The sequence below is a fragment of the Sapajus apella genome, unplaced genomic scaffold, assembly GCF_009761245.1.
Source record: "Sapajus apella isolate SASKATOON/1434 unplaced genomic scaffold, GSC_monkey_1.0 scaffold53, whole genome shotgun sequence".
In the NCBI taxonomy this organism is placed as follows: domain Eukaryota; kingdom Metazoa; phylum Chordata; class Mammalia; order Primates; family Cebidae; genus Sapajus; species Sapajus apella.
This window is the reverse complement of record NW_022436993.1, coordinates 14,325,598-14,349,963: the sequence shown is the minus strand read 5'-3', so window position 1 is coordinate 14,349,963 and position 24,366 is coordinate 14,325,598. Positions and strand designations below refer to the sequence as shown.

General features: G+C 44.9%; 1 protein-coding gene across 8 annotated transcripts in view; it reads right to left on the bottom strand.

Moving 5' to 3' along the window:
- Window positions 1-1,900: 1,900 nt before the first annotated feature.
- BEND7 (BEN domain containing 7) overlaps window positions 1,901-24,366 on the bottom strand; it is a 92,657-nt gene continuing 70,191 nt past the window's right edge. Inside the window, exons 7-9 of one of the 8 annotated variants that reach the window (XM_032244024.1) lie at window positions 14,971-15,090; window positions 10,082-10,135; window positions 1,901-2,337 (exon numbers count right to left, since the gene is read on the bottom strand). In XM_032244024.1, the coding sequence (XP_032099915.1) occupies window positions 2,252-2,337; window positions 10,082-10,135; window positions 14,971-15,090 (260 nt within the window). In that variant the 3' untranslated portion in view covers window positions 1,901-2,251. Of the gene's footprint in view, window positions 2,338-3,879; window positions 8,043-10,080; window positions 10,136-14,970; window positions 15,091-24,366 lie in introns of those variants that run through there. The other 7 variants (XM_032244027.1, XM_032244025.1, XM_032244028.1 and 4 more) reach the window with 7 other exon arrangements.

The window sequence follows — 24,366 nt, the reverse complement described above, 5'->3', positions numbered from 1 at the left end:
GTTCAAGCGATTCTCCTGCCTCAGCCTCCTGAGTAGCTACAGGCATGCACCACCATGCCCGACTAATTTTTTATAATTTTGTAATTTTAGTAGAGATGGGTTTTCACCAGGATGGTCTCAATCTCCTGACCTCAGATGATCCACCCGCCTCGGCTTCCCAAAGTGTTGGGATTACAGGCGTGAGCCACTGCGCCCAGCCAGGTATTTCTTCATAGCAGTGTGAAAATGGATGAATACACCTGCATTCAGTCTTTCCCATGGCTTTGACTAACTTCGCCAACTTCTACCACCTCCTCCTCATTCCAAAGTCACTGGATGCTTTCCAATCAAAAGCTATGTCTTGGTCTTTGAGAGTGTTCACTTTCTAAAGCTGTATGCTATCATAACAACAGGGTCATGGTGTATGCAGGCTCCTAGCCAGTTGTCAGTGTCCAGCCAGTGTCCAGGAGTCAGTCAGACATTTAAAATATGTCCACTCTGCCTGACTAGTGAACCTATCCCCCTGGGCAAGGCACGGGAGGAACGGGCTGTGGTTATTGTTGCCAGGCAATATGAAGGGGGCAGGTAGGAAGGAAAAACTCACTTGAACACCGCATGGTATAATGATAGAAACAAACACAAAATGTTAACAAGCGTCAAAGCTGCCTGTGGCCATCATTCCGTGTTCTAGGAAGCATCCATGAGAGGCAGCAGGGGGAGGTGGCATAGCTTCACACTAGCGAAATATTTCCCAGAAGGACAGGGCACCGTTACCATGTGCAGCACCAGAGTGGGATGGGCTTAGCCTGCGTCTTGCTAATTGAGTCACTGTCCAGTGGTTCTCTGTCCAGTGGTTAGAAATACATCATTTTTGGAGGGTACTTAATTTGGTAATACACAGAGTAAGTATCCTCTATTTTGATGTATTCTCTTTCTCCCTCCATTGCTAGAGTAGAGCAGAAAATAGTTTTTCTAACGGAATATGCACCTGGGCTACCGCTTCATCGAAACACCTCAGGATACTACATTTCCCTTGTAAAACTGATTTTCACTCCATGTTGGCATGGAAGGCACTCCATGTTTCGAATGTTTGGGCACCGTGCTGGAGGACACGCACACACAGAAGTCCAGACAGCTGGTTTCGGGCCACCCCTTCATTGATCACGCCTGTATCAGCTTCACTTTGGAAAGCATTGTAAAGGAATGATAAAGTAGCTTAGTTTCAAAGTTTAGGTTCAAAACGTCTTTCCATTTTTCAGTGAACAGTCCAAAATGGCCAAAAACAAAGCAATTAAAGAGGCCTTTAACGATCAGGTCTATCTGGAATACCAATGTGTGTAAAGTATGTGGGGCACTACCATGCCAAGCTCCATTGCTAGAACATTTTTTTTTTAACTTTCATTTAAACATTCTTTTTAATTTCATATAAACAAATATGTATAAACATATTTGTTTATATGTATACAAATAATATACATATCTGTATATCTTATTTTAGGGGGGATAATCGATTTTATGTGTTTGAGGTTACAAAACACAATAGGAGTTGATCTGTGTAAATTCAAGTTGCTCTGAATCAGTAGCGTTTACTAAATTCTCATGGAGTGCAACGAGCATCACTTTGGTCCATCTATTGATACAATTTCTCCAATTATGAAGCGCAGTGGTAGGGAAGTATTAGGGGAAATGGCGAGTCCAAGTGATCTAAGAAATGGGATACAGGGGGAAGAAGAGTGCAGGAAAAGGCTCCTGCTCCCTTCCACAATACGGCCACTGCCCAACAGCCCCGACCCTCCCCTCACTCTCGGTTTCTGGGATAAAGGCTCCGGGTTTGGGCTGATGGGAGAAGGGGAGTCACTTCCTGTAACTGGCAGAACCAGGAGGCCACGAGTCACTGTCAGCAGAATGACTCAGTTGCATATTAATAAAAACCTCAGGTCCGACTTTAATTAGTCCACTCCTGCTGGGCAAAGAGGAGAGAGGGCATCCTGAACGTGTCTTCACCAGAGCCTGCAATCTTAACAGCTTGACATCACAAGGCTTAGATTCCAGTGTGTGAAAGATGGGTGATAAACACACACATACGTAAGCAAGATAATTTCAGAGACAGGCAAGCGACGTGAAGAGTAAGAGACTGTGACTTGGTGGAGCCTGGCGTGGGGAAGTTGCGAACCCCTCTCTGATGATTAAGTGTAGCTGAGATCTAAGTTATGAGGAATGAATGGTGCTTGAAGGCTTGGAACCAAGCTCCTGTTTCAGCTCTCTCTCTGGTTCAGTAACACGGGCAGGCCTGTGTGCTGCTGTCCCCCCAGGGTTCTGCCCTCTGTCCCTTTTCTTGTGACAGTGTCTTGGTGAGCCCTGCAAGAATACGGACTTTGGTTCACCGCTGCACTCCCACCCAGCAGAACGCTGCAGGGCCCACCACGAGCACCTGTGGAATGAATGGATGAATGGATGAACGGACGAACGGAGTGACTCACCTGTCTTCTCCAAATCGCGACACCCCTCCTGGTTCCCCAGCCGGAAATCTCTGCTGTCAGCCGTGACTTGTTCTCCCTGCTCCAGCCGGAGCTGATTCTTCTCAGGTGTGGCATAGTGGGTTTTGGGCCTCTCCCAATATCCTCTTCACGGGATCCGGGATCCGCTGTCTTCAGCCCCGCCCTGCCTCCTGCGAATGCTCCCTGCTTCAGCCAGGCGGATCCGATCAAGACCTTTCACTTCGGATGCTCCGCGGCCGCCCACGCCGTCCCAGCCCCTGGGGACGGTGCAAGCCTGGACAGTTCATTGCCAGGACGTGCCCCCGCCCCCACTTCTCGTCCTCTTTTCCCTTTTATCTGGAAAGCAGTCGCCCTAAACACCCACAGTGTCTGGCCAGTTGGTGTTCAGTAAATGGTGCCGCTGAACTCGGATGCTGCTGGGAAAGGAACCAGCTGTGTCCCCAGATCCCTGAGTGGGGGCTGGGTGGGGAGAATACCAGAGGTGACAACGGAGGCAAGTGTGCAAATGGGGTTCCCTGGCCATTGGGTTAGAGAGGTCTTTGGGCTGTTGGATACCTACAAAGCACCCACCCCTGCCAGCCTGTGGGATCAAGGGCATCCCAGGGGCCTTGGGCCAAAAGATACGACATGGGCCCCTGACCCAAGGGACCCCACGAAGCTGGGGGCATCAGGGCAGAGGCGAGGGAACCAGGCTCCAGCTTCAGAGCAGCGTGGACGCCTGCAAGACTCGCGGGCTGGAGCCCACGTGTTTCTGCAACAGCTCGCCCTGGGGCTTCCTGCCCAGGTGCGGGTGCTTTCCTAGGCAGCGGCTCCTGCCCGCCTCCGCCCGCCTCTCCTCACAGCTGTCTCAGGGCCCTCTAAAAGCAGGGCCTCAGAGTCAGACCCTGAACTGAAGCCCCGATGGAGCCGGATTCCAGCCCGCGGGTGCAGCCGGCTCAGAGCAGGTGGGGGCAGGTGCCCGGCGAGGAGCGGCGCCCCCCTGTGTTCAGAGACGGGAAGCGAGCCATTCTGCGGCAGCAGCCGCTCTGCATCGCAGAGGATTGATTCGTCCTTCTGATGTGTTGTTTCCATAGAAGCAGGGCTTAACCTTTTAAGCGAAGATTATAAAGCTACCTAATTCATTTAAAATTAGGCTTCAAGCATCTCAGTACTTAACGCTCAAGTGTTTCTGTGGGACTTGCTGTAGCCATTGATCTAACCGCCAGACATAGCCTTCCCAGCGTCTGCAGTCTCACCCCGGTAGCAATCTAAGATGTTTCTTCATTTTTTTAAAAATTAACTTCATCAGGAGATATAACTTCTGTGGGAGATCATCAGAGTATTAATAATACCTTTTAATTAATGAACAGCATTGACTTCTCTCCATAAACACTTAGGCACACAATCAAGATCCGCACGCACGTTCAATTAAAGTATTTATTGTGTTCTTCCAGAACGGACATAAACAGCATCTTGGGAACTGATATCACAACACGATGTTATACACCATCTTGACAACTAGGCTCGCGTGGAATTCTTTTTTAAAGAACATAGTAATTTTAAAAAATCTAAATATTTACATATTAATAAAACATATATACAGAAGATTGAGACGTCATCCACAGATATGGATTTTTTTTTTTTTTTTTTTTTTGCTAAGAAAGCCTATAAAAAGGATTTCTGAATAAGGTCTGAACAGTAGTCACAATAAGTAAACAATTTTAATTTACAAAATATGATTTTACTGTTGCAGTTTGGATATGTATTTCCAATGTGTGAAGCCATTCATTGCACATAGCTTTGAGTTGAACAAGCCTCAAGCCCACCCACCCTCCGAGCCGTGGCCCTGACTTGGAAGGCCCTGCTTCCGAAGCTCCCAGCGAAGCTCTAACAGACCACAGTTGGAAAGTTAGTGTTTCTGCCTTTACCAGCAACCTATTCATCCTATTTTAACACAGTGAAAGGTCGCTAATTAATCTTTTCCCTTCCCTTGGGTAATATTTCCTTCTGGGAGGCAGAGGACAGATTTTAAAACCCATGCTGCAAAAAACACAAGAGTCGCTGTTTGCAAGACTTCATCAGATCACTGGATACAACAAAGAGACTGTTTTCAGGAAAGGGATTATTTACTGGCCAGAAATGGAAAAAGGCTAAAGAAAAGGTATGGTGGGAATAATTTCTCCAAACCTTCCTTGTAGCCCCCAAAAGAAGAAAAATAAGACACACACAGATGAGACGTAACTTGTCTACTAGTTAGATGAATTCCAAAGGCCACACTTAAAGCCAGCTTTTTGTCACAGCACAGGGATGCCTTCTGTCACCTTTGATGACCGGCTGGTCTTTGGTGGAAGAGGGATTTATCCCAGAGCATCCCCTCCTATCTCTAGGTTTAGCGTTTCAGTGTGATGTGACACCGTGATGTGACCACCCTGGACAGGGTAGTCAGGAAACTGGGGTTCTAGGCAGGGCCCCGGCCACTGAGGGGTTAACGGGCCCTTGGCAACAGCTTACCCTCATTCGTCCCCACCTGCAGAACGAGGGGTGGGACTGAGTAGTCTCTACAATAACTTTTAGCTCTTAACATTCTATGCTTTGCTAAATCCAGGGCTAGGGGAAGGCACTGGAGCTGCCAGTAGGCAGGTGTGAAGCCTGGGTTTGGTGACTGGCAGTCCAAATTGTTTTCATGCCAATTTCTGGCCTTTGGGTCAAGTGGCAAAGATTCAATGCAATTTGCTTTATACAATAAAGGAAGTGTAAATGCACTGTTTCTAAATAACATAGTATTTTAAATTTACCATCTTATTAGAGAAAGAAATCTGAAGGCAAATATTTCTATAAAACAAATGCCTTCATGGCAAGATACCTTTTAAAAATAAATCCAGATTTTCATATATTAGTTTCATATAAAGCAGAGGGCAAGTATACTGGGAACCAAATAAATGATATAATATTAAGTACATTTTTAGCTAGTTGCCACATGGTGCCAAAACCCTGGACCACTCAGTTAAACCCATCTGTTTTTTAAAATGGCTGTTAGGTATCATGTAGATAATTGATTGATTTTCTCACCTTTTCATTAGTTATTTTGTCATTGTGTTGATGCAACTTAGGTGAAAAGGCTTTTCTTTCCTAAGGACTCATAGGTCATTTGCACTTACTCAGTTACAAATGGCCATTTGGGGGCACTGATGTCATGGATGATTTCATCTCATAGGTCAGAGGTATCCTGTCTCCCAAAACAACTTTTTCATCTTTTAAGATGATGAAGGTCTAATTAATTTTGGCCTTCACAACTGCTCTCTCAGCACTGGAAAGAGCCATCCTCCTTTATACTGCATCTAAGCAATTTACATTAAAATAAATGTTTCAAAGCTCTCTATATTCACATTGAGGTTTTGAATGAAAACAGGGAAGAGAGAACCACTTCTTTATAATGGACAGTGAACTAACTGAATCATATGCCGGGCTTTTAAAGGGTAAGAAATCAACCCGAAAAATGATTTTAGAAATCTTACACCCAATCGGAGGCTTGATTATCACACATTACAAAGAAAGTATAGGAAACGATTCAACATGACAGGTAAACTTCACAGAACACCCACACTTTGCAGGAACCTGAAATGCTACGTGGATCTTTTCGGAAATTCAAATGGAAGTTACGTATACCACTGAACAGTGTCACTAAAACCAAAGTCTAGGCAATGAAACCTGGTTCTGTGTCCTCCGTGTTTTCTCTCCTGGTGTCAAATATATTACCTACAACAGAGACAAGAAAATGAAGGGGGAGAGCCGCTTCTCTAAGGAAGAGTTGTACACGTTTCTGTGACATGGCTGGAGGTGGGTGTTCTGGACGAGCAAAGAATTGACTGGGGAAGTGGCTGTTTCAGAGTGAAGCCGCTAAGTTTTTAGCCAAGGCTTTAGCTGTCCTTCATGAGCAATTGTAGAGATTTGAAATCTGTAATGATTGTTTCTTATGAGAAAACCCATGAATGTGTGTTACTATCAGAGTAAATTCCACATATTGCACAGTAATAGAAAATGGCCTAATAAAATATAATTTACCTGCAAAACAGAATATCATACAGCTATTAAAATAATGCATATGAAGATTTACCATAAAGTGGAAAAATGCTAGTTAAGTAAAAATAAAAAAAGCTTAGGAAACAAACTTTTACATGTTTGATCTCTGCCGTATAAATAAATAAAATGGAGAAACATTTGAGAAAAATCATCCAATAATGGTTGTTTGTGGATGGTAAAAGCAATTGAAATGTTCTTCCTTACATTTTATTAATTTTTAAAAAGAAAAGCATGTAAAATGTCCATTTTTGACCATTGCTAAGTCCAGACGAGCATCCTCCATTTCAAATTTGAAAGCCCTATTTTAAATTTTAGAAAGCACTGTTTTGATTTCACTTTCTCTATAATTGTTTTTTTAATGCGAATTGTCCCCAGCTCCTGAGTGGCTTTTCTTGAGCCCCAGGCCCTCTCCACACATCTGTGCTCAGGCATTTATGTAATCCTTTCTGCCTCTCACACTAGTCTGAGGGCATCTGTACACCAGCACTCAACATAGGGCTCATCCTGGTAGTTGCCCCAAAAGGCTTAGTGAATAGGGTTAAGGGAATATAAAATAGACACACTATAGATGGTGCATTCATTTTTGTTAAAACCTGACAAACAGAGATTGCTTAAATGTAATGCATCCAGACAAATGTCATCTGACGTTCTGCCTGTAACTCTGCCCTCATCACTTCCGGTTCATAGAGACACTTAAGGATTTAAGCCCCTTTCCTGCCTTCCTCCAAATACACAAATTTGGAAGGAGGAAAAAAGACCTTACAAAAGTCATAAAAGCATCGTTGAATCCTGGAAAAGAACTAACTGCTGTTAGCTTGGATACATGGGACGAGAGTCTGTTTCAGAGCCCTCGGTCGCTTCTGTGGTTCTGACCAATGAAGCTCAAGCTCAAGAATGAAGCCACATGTGTAAGAAAGGTGGAATTCTCAGAGGGCACCTGTTAGCAGAAGCACTGCATTCAAAGAAGCCAGTCAGAATGGGAATTTTGCTTTGGAGGCAATCAAGAGACATGCTAGACTATCCAGATTCTTTAATTTTGTTACTGCAAAGTTTGAGCACCAATCTGCAACTTGGGTTCCCCTTTTCTAAATGACAAATGTTTTTATTTATCATGCTGCTTAGTGATTTGTATCAAATATGTATCAATAGTTTAGTGAGAAGACCTGCAGGTGTGTTATACTGTTTTCTTAATTATGACCTCACAGCCTTGGGTAAAGGTTGAGAAAAGGCTGGAAGAAATAAATTTAAGCTGCAGTGAACTGGGCCGATGACAAACATTTAATTGTGAAGACTGAGACGGCAAAGTGGACTCCTAAAGGGACTGGTACATCCATTATCTCTTAGGATCTCTCAGAAACATGCAGAGAAAAGCTGACTTTGGCTTAGGTATGAGAAAGCTATGTGGTATCATGGCTGGGAGTCGAGGGACCCGGGTTCCGGCCAGGCCATCAACCAGCTGAGACTTTGGGAAAGTCACTTAATGTTTCTGGGCCTCAGGCTTTTTTTTCCCGTAAAATAAAAGGACTGGATAAAAAGAAGGGATTGGACTAGATGATCTCTCACATTCTTTCTCATTCTCAGATTCCTTGACATTTTTTTTTCCCTCTGAGCTCAATTTTCTCATCGGAAAGATCTCTACCTCCATCTTCAGATGGGAAAATACAAAGGCATTCTGTACTCACCACTTGGAGGTGAATATAAACTTCAAGGGGAGTGGTTTTCAAATAATAAAAGCCCACTGTGTCACATGACACAGGGAGGACGGGCAGCGCAGATGCCCGGGGCAGGGTGGGGGGCAGTACTTGGGAAGCACAGCCAGAAAGGCATGGTGCTCCCCTGAATGGTGCTCCCCTGAAGGGCCTTTTGAAGGGCAGGTCTATTATGATTAGGATTTCATACATCTGCTGAGAATAGGCCAGGTGATAAGAATGAGGCTGACAGGAGTGCCCTGATATTCAGAGAATGACAAACTGGGAAGGAACAACAGAGATCACGTATTTCAATTCTCTTAATTCACAAACGTGGAAACACAGCCAAATAAGAAGAGAAATTCCTTTTATATGGTGGCAATATATAGGAAGAACTTGACGCAAGCAGGTCTTTTTGCCCTATGCAGCATATTTCATTTATCTGTCCATCGATCTGTTGCTTAGCTACTTGGTGGCAGAGAAAGCAATGTGTTACTTACACAGCTGAATTTTCCTGTTGCTCTGAAGTTCACTAACACATACCCATCCTACACCTGTGAACGTGGCGTTCCTTGCCATTTTGGGATGTCTGCTGTCAAGGAACACATGGCCTACTGCAGTTCCTACACAACCTAGAGACTTCACTAATATTTGCTAAGTTTATTAATTATTTATTTATATATATATTTGAGACGCAGTCCTGCCCTGTCGCCCAGGCAGGAGTGCAGTGGTGTGATCTAGGCTCACTGCAACCTCTGCCTCCCGGGTTCAAGTGATTGTCCTGCCTCAGCCTCCTGAGTAGCTGGGATTACAGGCACGTGCCACCGCACCTGGCTAATTTTTTGTATTTTTAGTAGAGACGGGGTTTCGCCATGTTGGTCAGGCTGGTCTTGAACTCCTGACCTCGTGATCTGCCTGCCTTGGCCTCCCAAAGTGCTGGGATTACAGGAGTGGGCCACCGTGCCCGGCCTATTTGCTGAATTTAATTAAAACAGACCACCCCGAATCTAGACGAAAAAACATTTGGCTGATATTTTTCAGTAAGAGGGTTTTGGAGGGGTATCTGGGTTTTGTGGACAGAGAATCTTCAGGTATTCTTTTGAGGGCAGTCAGTAAAGTCCTGTGACCAATGGAGGGAATAAACTGTTCTCCACAAGGCTCACGGATCAGACACCTACCCCTCTGGCTCTTAGATATGAACCCACACACAGGTAGGAAGCCAGGGTCAGAAGCATTACTTGAGAGTCAAATAATATGAAGCCGGAATTATGTCTGTGGCTTAACAACAGCGGGCAGCAAACGCTTCCATGGAAGGGTGTCTTCAGCTGATCTGGTCCTGGTATTAGGAATGTGTCACTCATGCTGGATGGCTGGCCTTGTTCAAATCACTCAGTTAAAACACAGTATTCATTGAGTGTCCATTGATTGACTGCTCAAGGCTCTGAGGCTGTTTGGAGGAGGTGGGAGGGGACAGACTAGCCATGAATTTGATGACACAAAATCAGCAGTCCCTGTTTTAAAGTGAAATCTCATTTCATGTTAAAAATATTTTGTAATGTCCAAAGGTTTGGGGAGGCAAAGTGTTGTGAGGCTTAGTTCTTAGGATCTGCTCTTCTGAGATTTTTATGAAAATAAGAGTGTGAGAAAAAGGTAGCGTTTCATGCTTTTTCTATACAATGTGAAAAACATCTCTGAGTACAGGGCCTCGAGAAGCTCCAGTGACCAGCGCTTGGGTCCAGGGCAGAAGCACTTTGCTCAAGCATGTGCACGTCTCATGTTAAAACCATTTTCAATGCAAATATTTTTGTGGGCTGCATTTTCCAGGGGGTGATGAAAATGTAAATGCGTTTTATTTACCTGTTGGTGGGAGAGAAATACCATCCAGTCTTTCATCACCGTCAGCAATCTCTGCTGGTTACAAACATAAAACACAAATCTCATTAGTTTCAGGGAGTGCATTCATTTCACTGAAAACAGTGATATAATTTTTAAAACTCCAGTATACTTAACAGTTTTCGCCATTCTTTTTCCTTTTCAGCTATCGTTGGTTCACATTACAGATGTTAACATCATTATTTGAATAAAATATTTTTTGATGATAGTGATAGAAAATCAACTCTCTTGTATTGAAATTTTTGTTTGATCTTATGAACCATATTCTATTGATCACTGATGATTTCTGTGTATTTTCACTTACTTACAAAGGCTTAAAATCAAACCAGCACATGGGTGAATTGTTTAAACAGGGTGATCGAGGGGGCGTGTGAGTGAGTTCCTGTTGTAGAACTGCACTTGGCATGGCCAGAATCACTCCTGGGGGGCAGCTGAGGAAATCCTGAGAATGAACCTTTCTTTGGAAATGACTGATTCAGATCCTAGAGCTGCCAGTCTAACTCTGGCATCGATGTGGTCAGGAAGAAGCACTAGGTGTTGCTTCATCTTCAAAAGATTCTCCATTTCTACATTTTGAAATGCAAACCTTCGCCCGTCCCTGATAAATGCATCCATCTCCTTGGGAGTTTTCCAAAGGTAGCTCCTTCAGTCATAAAAAAACCCTTGTGTTAAATGCAAAAAAAAAGGTGCTCATGTGACTCCTGATAACGGATGGGCTTGTTAGTTTCCCCCAACAGGTGGGGACAGGGGAAAAAAATCACATTATGGTCCCTGGGATAGTTTCGATGGTGCCCTCCATGTCCCAGGGCCTGTGGTCCCCACAAGAGGACCCCTGCTGACTGCATAATATGTGTGGGCAGCCCTCGGGAGGCTGCGGAACGAGGTCAGCCTTGGCACCACGCTGTGACCCTGAGTCGGGAGAAGGGAAAACTAGTACCACATACTTGTTTTTATTGTTGCTGCTTTAAACGTGATCAGGGCTTAGCTCGGGCTGGAAACATTGTAAGCTTCCCCTGTCTCCTTCATCCTCCAACGTCTTGTCCTCAGACGGACACTCGCTGGCATTAGCGAAAGACCCCTTGCCTGCCGACCTGCTAGATCCACCACAAAGAGAAATCACTGAGAAGGGACGAAATACGAAAGACTCATCTAGGCTGCAGAAAATTAGCCAGCACTAAAAATGATGTCGTAGATGAATACTTCATAACATAAAAATATTCTGTCGAACCACAGGACACGTGGTGTGACTAAACGGGTTTACAGAAAATATTCAGGACATGCTAGAATGTGAACTGTGTTTCCCTCTGGATGAAAGGCTTCAGGTATTTTAAATTTTGTTCTATGGCTTTTAGAAACTGCTTTATATATGAAAAATAATGAACATATGTTATGTATATATTTAGAAGACATGATTTTCTTCTAACTGGTTTGAATGAGTTGGCAAAGACAGATGGTCTTCAGGGTGCTTCTCTCATTGCCTAGGATTTTAAGAATCCTTCAGTAATAATAATAATAATAATAATGATGATGATAATCTCCACCATTTATTAAATGCTTGCTGAGCACTTGACATACAATGTGCTATTGAACCCTTAGGAAACTCTATAAGGTGGGTCTGTTGTTATGCCCATCTTAACAAATGAGGAAAGTGGGACGGAGGTTAGGAAACTCACTCCAGGTAACACAGCTAGTAACTAACAATGCCAAGGACATGAATTGGGTTAATGTCTAATACCTCTTTGCTATGAATAGTCCAAACATAACATACCATATCATACTGTGTGCATCATTATGAGCTAATTTCTTTCTTCTTTTTCTTTTTTTTTTTTTTTTAGATGGAGCCTCACTCTGTCACACAGGCTGGAGTGCAATGGCATGGTCTCAGCTCACTGCAACCTCCATCTCCTGGGTTCAAGTGATTCTTCCGCCTCAGCCTCCTGAGTAGCTGGGACTAGAGGCGTGCGCCACCATACTCAACTAATTTTTGTACTTTTGTAGAGATGGGTTTTCCCCATGTTGGCCAGGCTGGTCTTGAATTCCTGACCTCCGGTGATCAGCCCGCCTCAGCCTCCCAAAGTGCTGGGATTACAGGCGTGAGCCACTGTGCCTGGCCTATGAGTTAATTTCTTAAATCTTCGAGTTCTAGTTCATTTTATATTTTAGCAACTTTCTTTACATGTATAATTGCTTTTCATTTAGTTATAACAAGATCAGTTTTAAAAGAAGATCAGGGTATAAACTGATCTTCCTTTTGTAATTCAGATATCCTCCCTCTGAAAAAACAGGGCTATGCCATTATGTGCTTCAGTAAGAACAGAACACATATAACCAAAAAATTATATAGATGATTACATATAAATCAGAACGTGCGAGCTGCATGAATAGGGGCCGAGAGTGAAGGAGGAAGAGCATTGTTGTGTTATTCAAATTTAATTATAACATCTATCTGCAACAATAAGCTCACAATCTTTCTTCCCTGGTGACAATCAAGTTGTTAAATTTGGAAAAGATTGAGCAAGTCCAATAAACATTTAACAGCAGTGACATCTTCACTCTGAGACCTAACACAAATAACATTGTGATTTCAGCTCCGAGAAAATAATCTAATGAAAATGATAAAAATGCGCACCAGGAGAGGAATTGAGGAATCACTGGAGTTCCAGAATAAAAATTATTCCATGTGATGAGGGCCCCACATGAATCGCTATGTGGATTCGCGTAACAGCCTTTCAAATCTGTGTGGGCACTTCTTTTTTTCTTTTCTAGAGGCTGTGCAGGCTTCCCTAAGTGGCAGCCAATTAGCTTGTGGAGTCAGAGTCTCCACCTTATTCCAAGAATGGAGCCAGATATGGTAAATAAGGTTCAAGTTGCTCAATATCTATGTGACACTGTTTGTATTATCGTTTAGACTGAAAATCGTCAAAACAAAAAGCATGACAGCAAGTCACATTATTGATCCAGATCTCTCGGTTCCTACTGGCATCACAGAAGGAAATGCAAGTGGCTCTGGTTTCAATTTGCTGGGGACCCACTTCTGAGCCCAAGAGGAGGATGATGTGTTAACAGGATTTGACAAAATGGGGAGACAAGCTGTATGTGGCAGGTCACTGCTGATGTGCTATCATTTGGGTCTGCATGTCAGGGTTGGCTGTGTCTTACAGCCACCTTCCACTTCTCAGTTGCTAATAGAACCTGCTAGGAACACAGAAGAGAAGGGCCAAGGCGCCGATCATAAGCATCTGGGCAGATCATCTAGACCAGTGGTCAAAAGTTACAACGTCTGACATCAAATATTCTGAAGTCTAAGGGGGAGAAGCGGGCAGTCTTCCACGTGAGTGGAGGCTCCTCCAGGAGGGGAAGGGTGGGGAGCAGGCTACGGCTTGGGTCTCAACCTGTAGAAATGGGCAAGCCCAGGGGGAAAATGGGCACTTGTGATATGAATTATTAATAGAAATGTGACATGGTTAGGGGATGTGTTCCCTGGCCAGTCTGCTTGTGGGAAGGAGAAGAGGGATGTGTGCTGGTGAGATGGTGGGGACAGAGACCGGAACTCATAATAATCAGTCTCAGCATCTGACGATAGAAGGAAAATAAGGTGTGTTTATGTCTAAAATATGCAGCATGGGGAAGGCACCAGAACAACATTTAAATTGTGTTTCTTATTCAGTCACGTGATCCACTGCTAGCAAGGTCTTTCTGGGTCCCTGAGAACAACCTTCTACAGAATTTCCCCACTTTCTTTTTCTTTAAAGAAAGAGGGTCTCACTCTGTCACCCAGACTGCAGTGCAGTGACCAATCAGAGTTCACTGCAGCCTTAAACTCCTGGGCTCAAGCGATCCTCCCATCTTAGCCTCCCAAGTAGGTGGGACAACAGGTGTGTACCAACCTGCCTGGTTAACTTTTAAGGTTTTTTTTTTTGTGTGTGTGTGTATATAGATGGGGTCTCCATCACCACAAAACATCTGGAGATGTTGCCCAGGCTGGTCTCTAACTCCTGGGCTCAAGCAATCCTCCTGCCTCAGCCTCTCAGCCATCTTTAATTTTTGAGGAACCTCCAAACTGCTTTTCATAATGGCTATGCGAATTTATATGAAATTTAAAAATAGTATCTAGAGATTTGTGGCCTCCTAGAGATAATTATTCTCATTTGATAGGAGAAAGCCAAACATACAGGGATTCTTCACTAGTAAATTGGCCCCCACTGTCACTTTGGGGAAGCTGAGACTTCAGTGATCAAATCTGAACAGTCAGAATTCAGCTGGTCCTCATTTTTCCTGGAAGAATAATCCCAGAATCTCCAAGTCCAGAATTTTAAACCCACAACCCCCACACACAACCCATGCACGCACATGCGCATGCATGCGTACACACACACACACACACACACACACACACACACACACCCTTAAAATCCCTTTTACTTGATGTTGTGTTTCTGGTAGAAGAGTTTCTCTCTTCCTCTTCTTTTTTTTAATTACCTTAAACAACTCATACTTTTATAAAGTCATGCAGATCCAAACAAATCAAAATCAGTAGGCAAACAGAAGCAAACCACAAAAGAGAGATCCAGTTTTCATATATAAGACGCATCAGACCACAAAGGAGATTAGCACTCTTTTTCACTTGTACTACTCAAAGCAAATGGCCTGACATAATTTTTACGATTTAGTCTGAAGGTGAGTTTCAAAATTCACTTGAATGAGACTTTAAGAGAGCAAATCATAGCATATTATACACAGTGTCTCTTTCAGAAAAAAAGACACTGAAATAACCTAGAGTCAAGTATTGTACTTTACAAAGCCTAAGAATTCATAAGTGCTTCTGCAATTATTTTTTTGCACCTTAGTCATACCTGAGCCTCTTTTTAACCTTCTTCTGGCCAGTTTAATTTGATCCTGTAGAATCTGTACCCAATCTCTTGGGCCAGGAAGCTTATCCACATGGTTAGCTGTACAGTACTTTTCTGTGAAGACTAAAAGAAAATGTAAAATATTGTTAAATACCTTAGCAAGGAAAATATGCAGATCTGAAACAGAAATATATTCTAAAAAGAAAACAAAAGTGTACTTCTAAAGGATGTCAGTTCTGCACGATATATGTTCAATATCTGTGTTATATTTCTTTGGCAAAGATGGATTAGCAAGCCCTGGCTATGTCCAATGCATTGTGCTTCAAAATGAAACTGGTGATACTCACTAAGTAGTCTGTATGGAGACTGCTCTTTCTCCTGGCTCTGCATCCATGCGTATGTGTCTTATAGGCAGAGAAGAAAATGCTTCCTAAGGGTTTACTGACCTTATGACGAGGTCTAGCAAATGTATTAAAAGAGTTCACTCTTTTTATTTTTTTTTTTTTTTTTGAGACGGAGTTTCACTCTTGTTACCCAGGCTGGAGTGCAATGGCGCAATCTCGGCTCACCGCAACCTCCGCCTCCTGGGTTCAGGCAATTCTCCTGCCTCAGCCTCCTGAGTAGCTGGGATTACAGGCATGTGCCACCATGCCCAGCTGATTTTTTGTATTTTTAGTAGAGACGGGGTTTCACCATTTGACCAGGATGGTCTCGATCTCTTGACCTCGTGATCCACCCGCCTTGGCCTCCCAAAGTACTGGGATTACAGGCGTGAGCCACCGCGCCCGGCCAAAAGAGTTTACTCTTTTGTTGTCGATTCAAAATTGAATGTGAAATTACACGAAACGATGGTCTTTCTCATGGCGATTTCTACTAACTCAATCAGCCCTCAAATAATAATTCAGTTGATGTCATGATGAAAGCTCCAATTCTATCTCAAGTCAATCCCTCGCACATGGCACGAGCTCTCAGGAAAGAACTACCCGATTAAGCCCAAAGGGAACTAAGGAGAAGCCTAGGGCCAGATACCAGGGAGGCGGGACGATGATCGTGGGTAGGATGTGCACAGTGTGTGGCTGCACACGCGGCGCTGGTGTGGACGTTTCGGCCTCACGCTGATTCCTGGGCACGTTTAAACTCATCTTTTCAACTTGTTCTTCATGAGGCCAAGATCTGGTAGGCCATCGCATCACATTGCCTCCTTGGTATTTAAGATACCGGTAATTTCAATGTTTTAAAAGGTTTCGCTTAAAAAAAATATTGACAGATTCAACTACAGAAAAAGGTAAAATTTCTATTGAATGAAAAATAAGACGTTCCATCAGAATGAGAAAAGCTAGTTGTACTAAATGTGACCAAAAAGGTTCACTATCCGCCAGCAGACAAAGCTCATTCAAATGAAAGAGTTGCTTTGAAAGGTCCATAGATAAATAGGCAAAAAAAAATTTAACAAAAAATATTAGGAAAAATGTTCAATTAATAAGTAAACCAAAGAACTGAAAAACACACTTGATACCTACTAAGATCAGAAAAACGATGTCAGAAAGCTAATACTTGATCCGGATAAAACTGTGCGGACACGGCACATTCAAACATTCCTGTTGGTGCAAAATAGGCAAAAACTCTTTTGAGAAATAAGAGTAATATTTAATGGGAGAGATACAACTGTTGTACCTTTGGACTGGTAATCTTCCTCCTGGAAATTTATCCTAAGGAAATCATTTGAAAGAAGAAAAGCAGCTACACATGATCTCTACAGTCATGGAAACAATCCACTTCCGGAGGAAGTCATGAATGTCAGTAGAGTGGCAGACACATTTCAGGGAGCCCAGAGTGAAGCAGGGGGCTTCCCTTCAGGCAGCGACTGCCGAAGTCTGAGCTAGTAAAGCATCAAGGGCCTCTCAGAACTGGCATTGTTTGGTTAAATACATGATAAGGTAAAAAGAAGAAAGGGAAGGTGTGTGAGCTGAGAGGACATCGCAGGCTTGCTCTGGAGCATGCTGAGTTTGGGGTGTTTGTGGAGCACCCACGTGGAGATGGCAGACATAGTCCTGGTTCCAGGACCCCCAGCAGATACCAGAATGTGCAGATGTTCAAGTCCAGGATACAGGCCAGGCATGGTGGGTCATGCCTGTAATTTCAACACTTCAGGAGGCTAAGGTGGGAGGGCTGCTTGAGGCCAGGGGTTTGAGACCAGCCTGGGTAACACAGTGAGACCCTGTCTCAATCAATCATCTGACAGTGATGGTGCAAGCCTGTGGTCCCAGCTATTTAGGAAGCTGAGGCAGGAGGATCGCTTGAGCCTAGGAGTTCGAGGCTGCAGTAAGCTATGATCACACCATTACACTCCAGCCTGGGCAATCAAGTGAGACCTTAAGCAACTTGTACAATTGTGCCCTGAGATACCAGCATATACAACAGCAGTGGAGGGGCGCCCATCCTATTTGCATTATTTTTTATTGCTGCATTGAATTCTTTTTTCTGGATATTTTCAATCTATAGCTGGTTGAATCTGTGGTTGCAGAACATACAGACAAGGAGGCCAAGTGTATTTAGACAGAGAAACCTACAGTTCAAAGAAGGGGCTAAGCTGAAGACATTGGTTTGAGAGAAACATACATGTGGTGATTAAAACAGTGAGAGAGGCTGGGCGTGGTGGCCTGTAATCCCAGTACTTTGGGAGGCCGAAGTGGGTGGATCACTTGAGGTCAGGAGTTTGAGACCAGCCTGGCCAACACAGTAAAACCCTGACTCTACTAAAAATACATAGCAGTAGCTGTGCATGATGGCGTGAACCTGTAATCCCAGCTACTCGGGAGGTTGAGGCAGGAGAATCACTAGAACCTGAGAGGTGGAGGTTGCAGCAAGCCAAGATAGCACCACTGCACTCCAACCTGGGCAGCAGAGAAAGACTGACTGAAAAAAACAAAAAACAAACAAATAAAAAACAGTGAGAGAGAGAACATTCACCAGACAACACAGAGTGGAAAGTGCACAGGCTGGGTTGGGAGCCCTGGGGAAGGCCACACTGCCAGGGAGAAGGTGACAGTAGACTAGTGCCTGAAGGGGCCCAAGTGCGGCTGGCCAGGCAGGAGGGTAGGAAGAGTGGTGGGAAGGCCAGTGAGTGGCTCCAATAAAAAGGAGGGACCAGGCCGGGTGCGGTGGCTCATCCCTGTACTCCCAGCACTTTGGGAGGCTGAGGCAGACAGATCACTTGAGGTCTGGAGTTCGAGACCAGCCTGACCAACATGGAGAAACCCTGTCTCTACTAAGAATACAAAATTAGCTGGGCTTGTTGGTGCATGCCTGTAATCCCAGGTATTGGGAGGCTGAGACAGGAGAATTGCTTGAACCTGGGAGGTGGAGGTTGCAGTGGGCCGAGATTGTGCCATGGCACTCCAGCCTGAGCAACAAGAGCAAAATTATGTCTAAAAAAAAAAAAAAAAAAAGGAGGGACCAGTGGGCTGCAGTGCAGAAGAGGGGCAGGAGGGGTGGCTTGGTGCCCTCTGAAGGTCAGTGAGGGCCAGGGAGGCTGGCCACTGTCAGGACACCTGGCCCAGAGGGGAGGGCAGAAGAACAGGGGAGACAGGATGGCTGAGGGATGGGGACGTGGGCGTGGGGTGCAGGCTGAGGGAGCAGCGATGGGAGAGAATGACACACAGGGAAAAGGAGTAGACTGTCAAAGGCACCGCCCTGGGGGGCCGGGGCTGATGGATCTGGAATAGGAATGCAGGGGCTGCCTCCAATGGAAGGAGGGAAACGTCCTTTTCTCAACCCACGGGAAGGGAAGATGGTCGGTTCGGAAGTGGGTCTAGACTGCAGCAAACACTCCTGAGGCCTCAGTGAGCTCAGGGGTGAGGGGCTCTGGGGGATGGATGGTGTGGAGGAAGTGTGGGATCACCTCTGAGAAGAATCGGAGGGGAAGCAGACCACGGACAGCTGCCAACCCGCAGATGGGCTACGTGGTAGGGCCACATGACGTGGCCACAGTCTATGCAGGCTGTCCCCCTCGGTCCCCTGCAGCTCCTTCAGGACAATAGATGGTAGGGCTGGTCTAGGCTCAGGACTTTGCTGGACAGTTCTGGCAGAAGAACAGCCATAGAGGCCCTTGAAGATGCTGAAGGTGTGACCTGGCCTGAATGAACTCACCTTTCCACTCCCTCCCTTCTCTTTTACCCCCAGATCTAGGAAGGACATGAAAGCAGAAAAAGGATCATGGGCTTAGAGATGTCTATAGAGATCAGGGAATGCAGATGACGCTGGTTGCCAAGCAGGGGTCGTGGCGCTGGAAGAACTGACCCCTGAGATACCGGAGCATCTGCCAGCAGCTGAGGATGCTAAGGTGTGACCAGTAGTGTGGGGCTGACACGCAGCAGAGGTGAATGGCAGCTACACAGGCTAGGCCATTGGTCATGGGGACAGGGAAGTGATCAGGATGACAGTGGGGCCGGGGAGTGAGAGGAACATGTAGGGCTACGGTAAGAACTGTAATGGAAAGGTTCCATCGAAGCCCCACCTGGGGAGAGGGGCAGTGATGGTTAGAAGCAGAATTAATGACTGGGAAGAGAGTCAACAAGGCTGCCCAGTGTGTGATATGTGGGGACCGGGAGGGCGAGGCGGGGAGATGCAGAAGAAATGCTATCCCTGGGGGTGGGTGCTTTCAAATCTCTGCCACTGGATTGTAAGTAACTTCAGGGTCTTCATCTCTTTTGTCTCCATCAAAGCACCTACTATAATGCCTTTTTCTGAAGAAGAACTCAAGCATTTGATAAATAGGCAAACATATTTTCCAGTTTTCTTTCTAATGGAAGCAAATACATTAGCTTACAAATTTAGACTAATTGGGGGGAAAATAGTCTGTCTGAATTAGCAGGAAGTCTTTAATTAATCTATTTAAAGAAGCAAGGTCTTATTGTATTCAAATGCCCACAAGAACATTTACTAATCAGATAATTTCCAAAAGGTTCTTGAAGTCCTATTTCAATAAACAGAACAAAATATTTCTATTTAGCATGCTCTCCATTTATATAAAAATGTGTACTACAAAAACGACTGAATCCACCATCTTAGCAGGTAAGCATCTCCCCCCTTGGAATATTATTTATATAGTTAATTTCCATAGCAACCCCTCTTTTCTTGGGTTGTGAAAAGCATGTGTCCAAATTAGCACACATTAGAAAGTCATGGTTCCAAATTAGCAAAGTGGATTTGGACTATGCCAAATTGAATGATTCCCATGGGTGTGGACAAACAAATTTAAGATAAGCCAAAGGAGGTTGTGGAATCTCTGCTCCCACGTCGTGAGGGGGTTCAGATCAGACCTTTCTAGTCCAGCCCTGAGCTCAAATATTCCCGCAGTCACTAGAAGGGCAGCCGTGTCTGGTTATTATTTTTCTAGCCTCAGCGGAAACTAATTTGGTTTCAATAGAAAAAAGCCAAGAAAATCACTATCTCCCGGGTTCGTGTCTAAGACCTTTGAAGGTGCAGCAAAAGGCTTTTCAAAAAATACCTATTCAAATAAATATTTCCACCGGGCATGTTATTGACACTCTAGTTCATGGATTACATCTAAACTTAAAAGAGACTTTTAACTAGAATTTACCTACTGAAGACGAAATCCTATTCTCTCCGTTACGATAGCAGATGAGGCCTCAAGAACAAGGCCAAAAGACTGTCATTGCATTGATCTGCAAACAGTCAATATGCTATGTGAATAGAGGTATTGGGGAGACAGAATGCACTTTTGCTACCTGAATCTATAGCTAAAGGTCAAGCTATTATCCTGGTAACAGTTCCATTAGGAGTAATGATGTGAAAAGAGGTATTGCATTAATGCACTGAGTTTTCTACCATGTTAATAGTGGGTCATTAAGAAGCATAGTCGAATCATTTGCATTCATCTACAGAAGGCAATAGGTTCCAAAAAGAAATTTTCCTCCTTTCCTATTTTAATATATGAAGGAGAAGCAAGGGCTAATTTTAAACGAGCCCAGATAATCTGAAAAAGTGGAATAAGACCAACAATTTAAATAAAGGAGTTAAAGCATCTCTTCTGCTTAATATGAGTCCCAAGGCACAGGGAGTATGTTAAGCCACCAGAGAAATGACAAAGGCTTCATCTCATCCGTACATAAATAATGACTTTTCCCAGATGCTGGGCGTTCACTTGAGCCCTGCCCTTTAATTGTATATAAATAACGAATCAGCTGCTGGTGGCTGGGCAGACGCTTCCTTTAGAATGCTGCTCTTCGTGTAATCATCAAGTGAACACGGAAGCGTGTGGTGTGTCTGACATGCTGAATGCGTCACTCTGTGAACAGGGTGGGCTGGCCAGGTTCCCCAAACAGCAATCTATCTGCATTGTGGTTCTCTTGAGGGACTTTAAATTTCGGTTTTTCTGGCTGGCTGTGCTGGGAAAAGCAGAATATGGCTTAGATTTTGAAAGGAAGTCACCAAGTCTAGCAGATACTTTCAGAAGCAGGGGTAGGTTGGGAGAGCTTTCATTTCGTGGTGAAATCCTCTAAGAATCTGGCTAGCAGTCACAGCCCAGCTTCAGATTTGATGACTTAGTTTTAACTTGTGGTCAAATCAAGGTTTATGGCTGGGCACGGTGGCTCACGCTTGTAATCCCAGCATGGGGAGGCTAAGGTGGGTGGATCATGAGGTCAGGGGATTGAGACCATCTTGGCCAATATGGATAAACTCTGTCTCTACTAAAAATAAAAAAATTAGCTGGGCATGGTGCACCTGTAGTACCAGCTACTCAGGAGGCTGAGGCAGGAGAACTGCTTGAACTCAGGGGGTGGAGGTTGCAGGGAGCCGAGACCGTGCCTCTGCACTCCAGCCTGCTGACAGTGCGAGACTCCATCTCAAAAAAAAAAAACAAAAACAAAAAACAAAAACACAACACAACAAACAAAACCAAACAAAACAAAGCAATCAAGGTTTACATCGTGCAAGGAAGTCAAGGTTTACAGCATGCAGAACTGAACACTGGGTGTTCATTAGATCTGCCAAACTCCTAAATCTCGCCAGGGGCGAGGGACAATAGTCTCTGCTGTCAGGTCCCAGGGGACAAGCAAAGGGACCCAACTGGGGGTCACTTTGCAGCCAGGGATGTGCAGAGGCAGAGGGAGTTGTGGGAGCAGCCCGCCCACACATCTGAGTGAGTGGATCACAACCGGGCTCCCTCCCACTCTCTTTCCTCTTACTGCCTTAGAGCTATCACTTGAGATTCCCCAGTTGGTACACATCTCGTTTAATCTCTCTGTAACCAGTAGGGGTAGGTATTGTGATTGTAAATTACAGATTACAAAATCCAAGTATGGACAGCTTAAACACCTGGCATGAGACTGCACAGCTAACAGGAGTTATTTTCCACAGAAATGAATTACTTTTACAGTTGTATTTGAGCACACCGTGATTGTAAAAAGAAAATGGTTGAATGGTAAACATAAGCAAATCCATAGCTAAGTGCATCCTCCCATGTTAAACTTGGGAATGCTGGGTGTTACTTTCAACCTCACAAAGCAGAAGCATGGTGGCCAACTGGGGAAGAGGAACAGGGCAGGGGCTGGCAGATCACCTGTCCCCAGGAGGCCAGGTGAGTACACGGCAGGGAAGCTGTGGGGAGGATGGATACACAGATATTTCTTGAACTCTGAGATTTGATAACTGTGCCTCAAATTGTATCCGGATCCAACAGAGTATATATTTTCTCCGATAATATTTAGCGTGTCATTCTCCATATTCAAGGAGAAAGTGGAAACATATAAGTTGTAGGCTTGATAACCATCAATTGTATTAGGAGGGAATTGTTTTTGCTCTTGTTGCCCAGGCTGGAGTGCAACAGCGTGATCTCGGCTCCCTGCAGCCTCTGCCTCCTGGTTTAAGTGATTCTCCTGCCTTAGCTTCCCAAGTAGCTAGGGTTACAGGCATGTGCCACCACACCCAGCTAACTTTGTATTTTTTATGGAGACGGGGTTTCTGCATGTTGGTCAGGCTGGTCTCGAACTCCCAACCTCAGGTGATTCGCCCGCCTCTGCCTCCCAAAGTGCTGGGATTACAGGTGTGAGCCACCACGCCTGGTCCATCGGTGTATTAAAATAACAGTAACCGTGGCATGTAAAAGGCTACGAGAGGGTGGGAAAGAGCTAGATTCAAGACTGGCTGTTCAGGCAGCGCCCGATGTCCTCCACATCTTGGTGCAACTGTTCTACTTGGAATGGGTTCTCAGCATACAGGCTCAGGAATCTGATTTTGGCAGACCACCCAGAAAATTCAGACCTAAACCTAAAGTTACACACAATAGTTGATTGATACATCAACTAGAATGACAACTAAGTAATATGCAATGCAGGGGTGAAGGATTCTCTTTCTGTATCTGGAATATCTGATGTCATAACTCAGTACTTTACTTGTTGGGGTCAAGGGGCCAGAAAGGGGGACCAAGCAAACAGAAGGTTGACTGGTGAACGTGGAGAAAGATCAGGATGTCCACAGGAAACTGCCCACTTCTCGCCCCTGCTGCCCTAATGGGCAGGACTGCTTTGTTCCAGTGCCCTCTAAGCCACAGCTTGGCTGCAGGATGATGTGCCCTTGACCTAAGCGAAGCCAAGCCACAGGTGGGTCAAGTGATGAGCTGGCCTCTCTCCTGTCCTCCTCCTGAGAATGGCAGGCAATGAGGGAACAAGGGGTTTACCAGGAGCTGGCGATGCTAAAATGTCACAGTGTGAGAAGCATGATGTGCCTGCCATGTGCAAACCAGAACAGCAAGCAAAAGGCGGAAGCCAGCCGGCAGGGAGGCGAATAAAGTGCACAGAGAGAAGCAGGGACGGGAGACACGAAGACCAGGCTCATGGGGAGGGACACAGAGTCCAGGCCTGTCAGCAGCCCCGTTCCTGACCATTTCCACCTGCAGCCGCACCAGACATCTTTTTCCTAAGGGAACGGGGTGGCATTCCACTCTAGAAACCAAAGAGCCTTCTAGAGGAGAGCATTTTATACAGGTTGGAGTAAAGCCTGGCTCTTCCTCTGTTTAAAAGACGGGGGTCTCGCTATGTTGCCCAGGCTGGCCTTGGACTCCTGGCCTCAAGCAATCCTTTCGCCTTAGCCTCCTGAGTAGCTGTGATGCCCAGTAAGCCTGACTCTTCATGCACCCTCGATGGCATACGGCCCCCGGGTTTGGATGCCCCTTAGCCTCAGCACACTGAGTGGGCACTGCTGGCCTCTGTGCACCCACACATCTTAGAGGCACATCACGGGACACACAGCCACAAGTGATCTCTTGAGATGTGATCTATTTTAGCATATGGTTTTTCTCACATTTTCGTTGGTTCTTATTAAGTGCAATTACGGTGGATGATGCTCTCTGATCCTGTATACAAACTGAGGGTTACG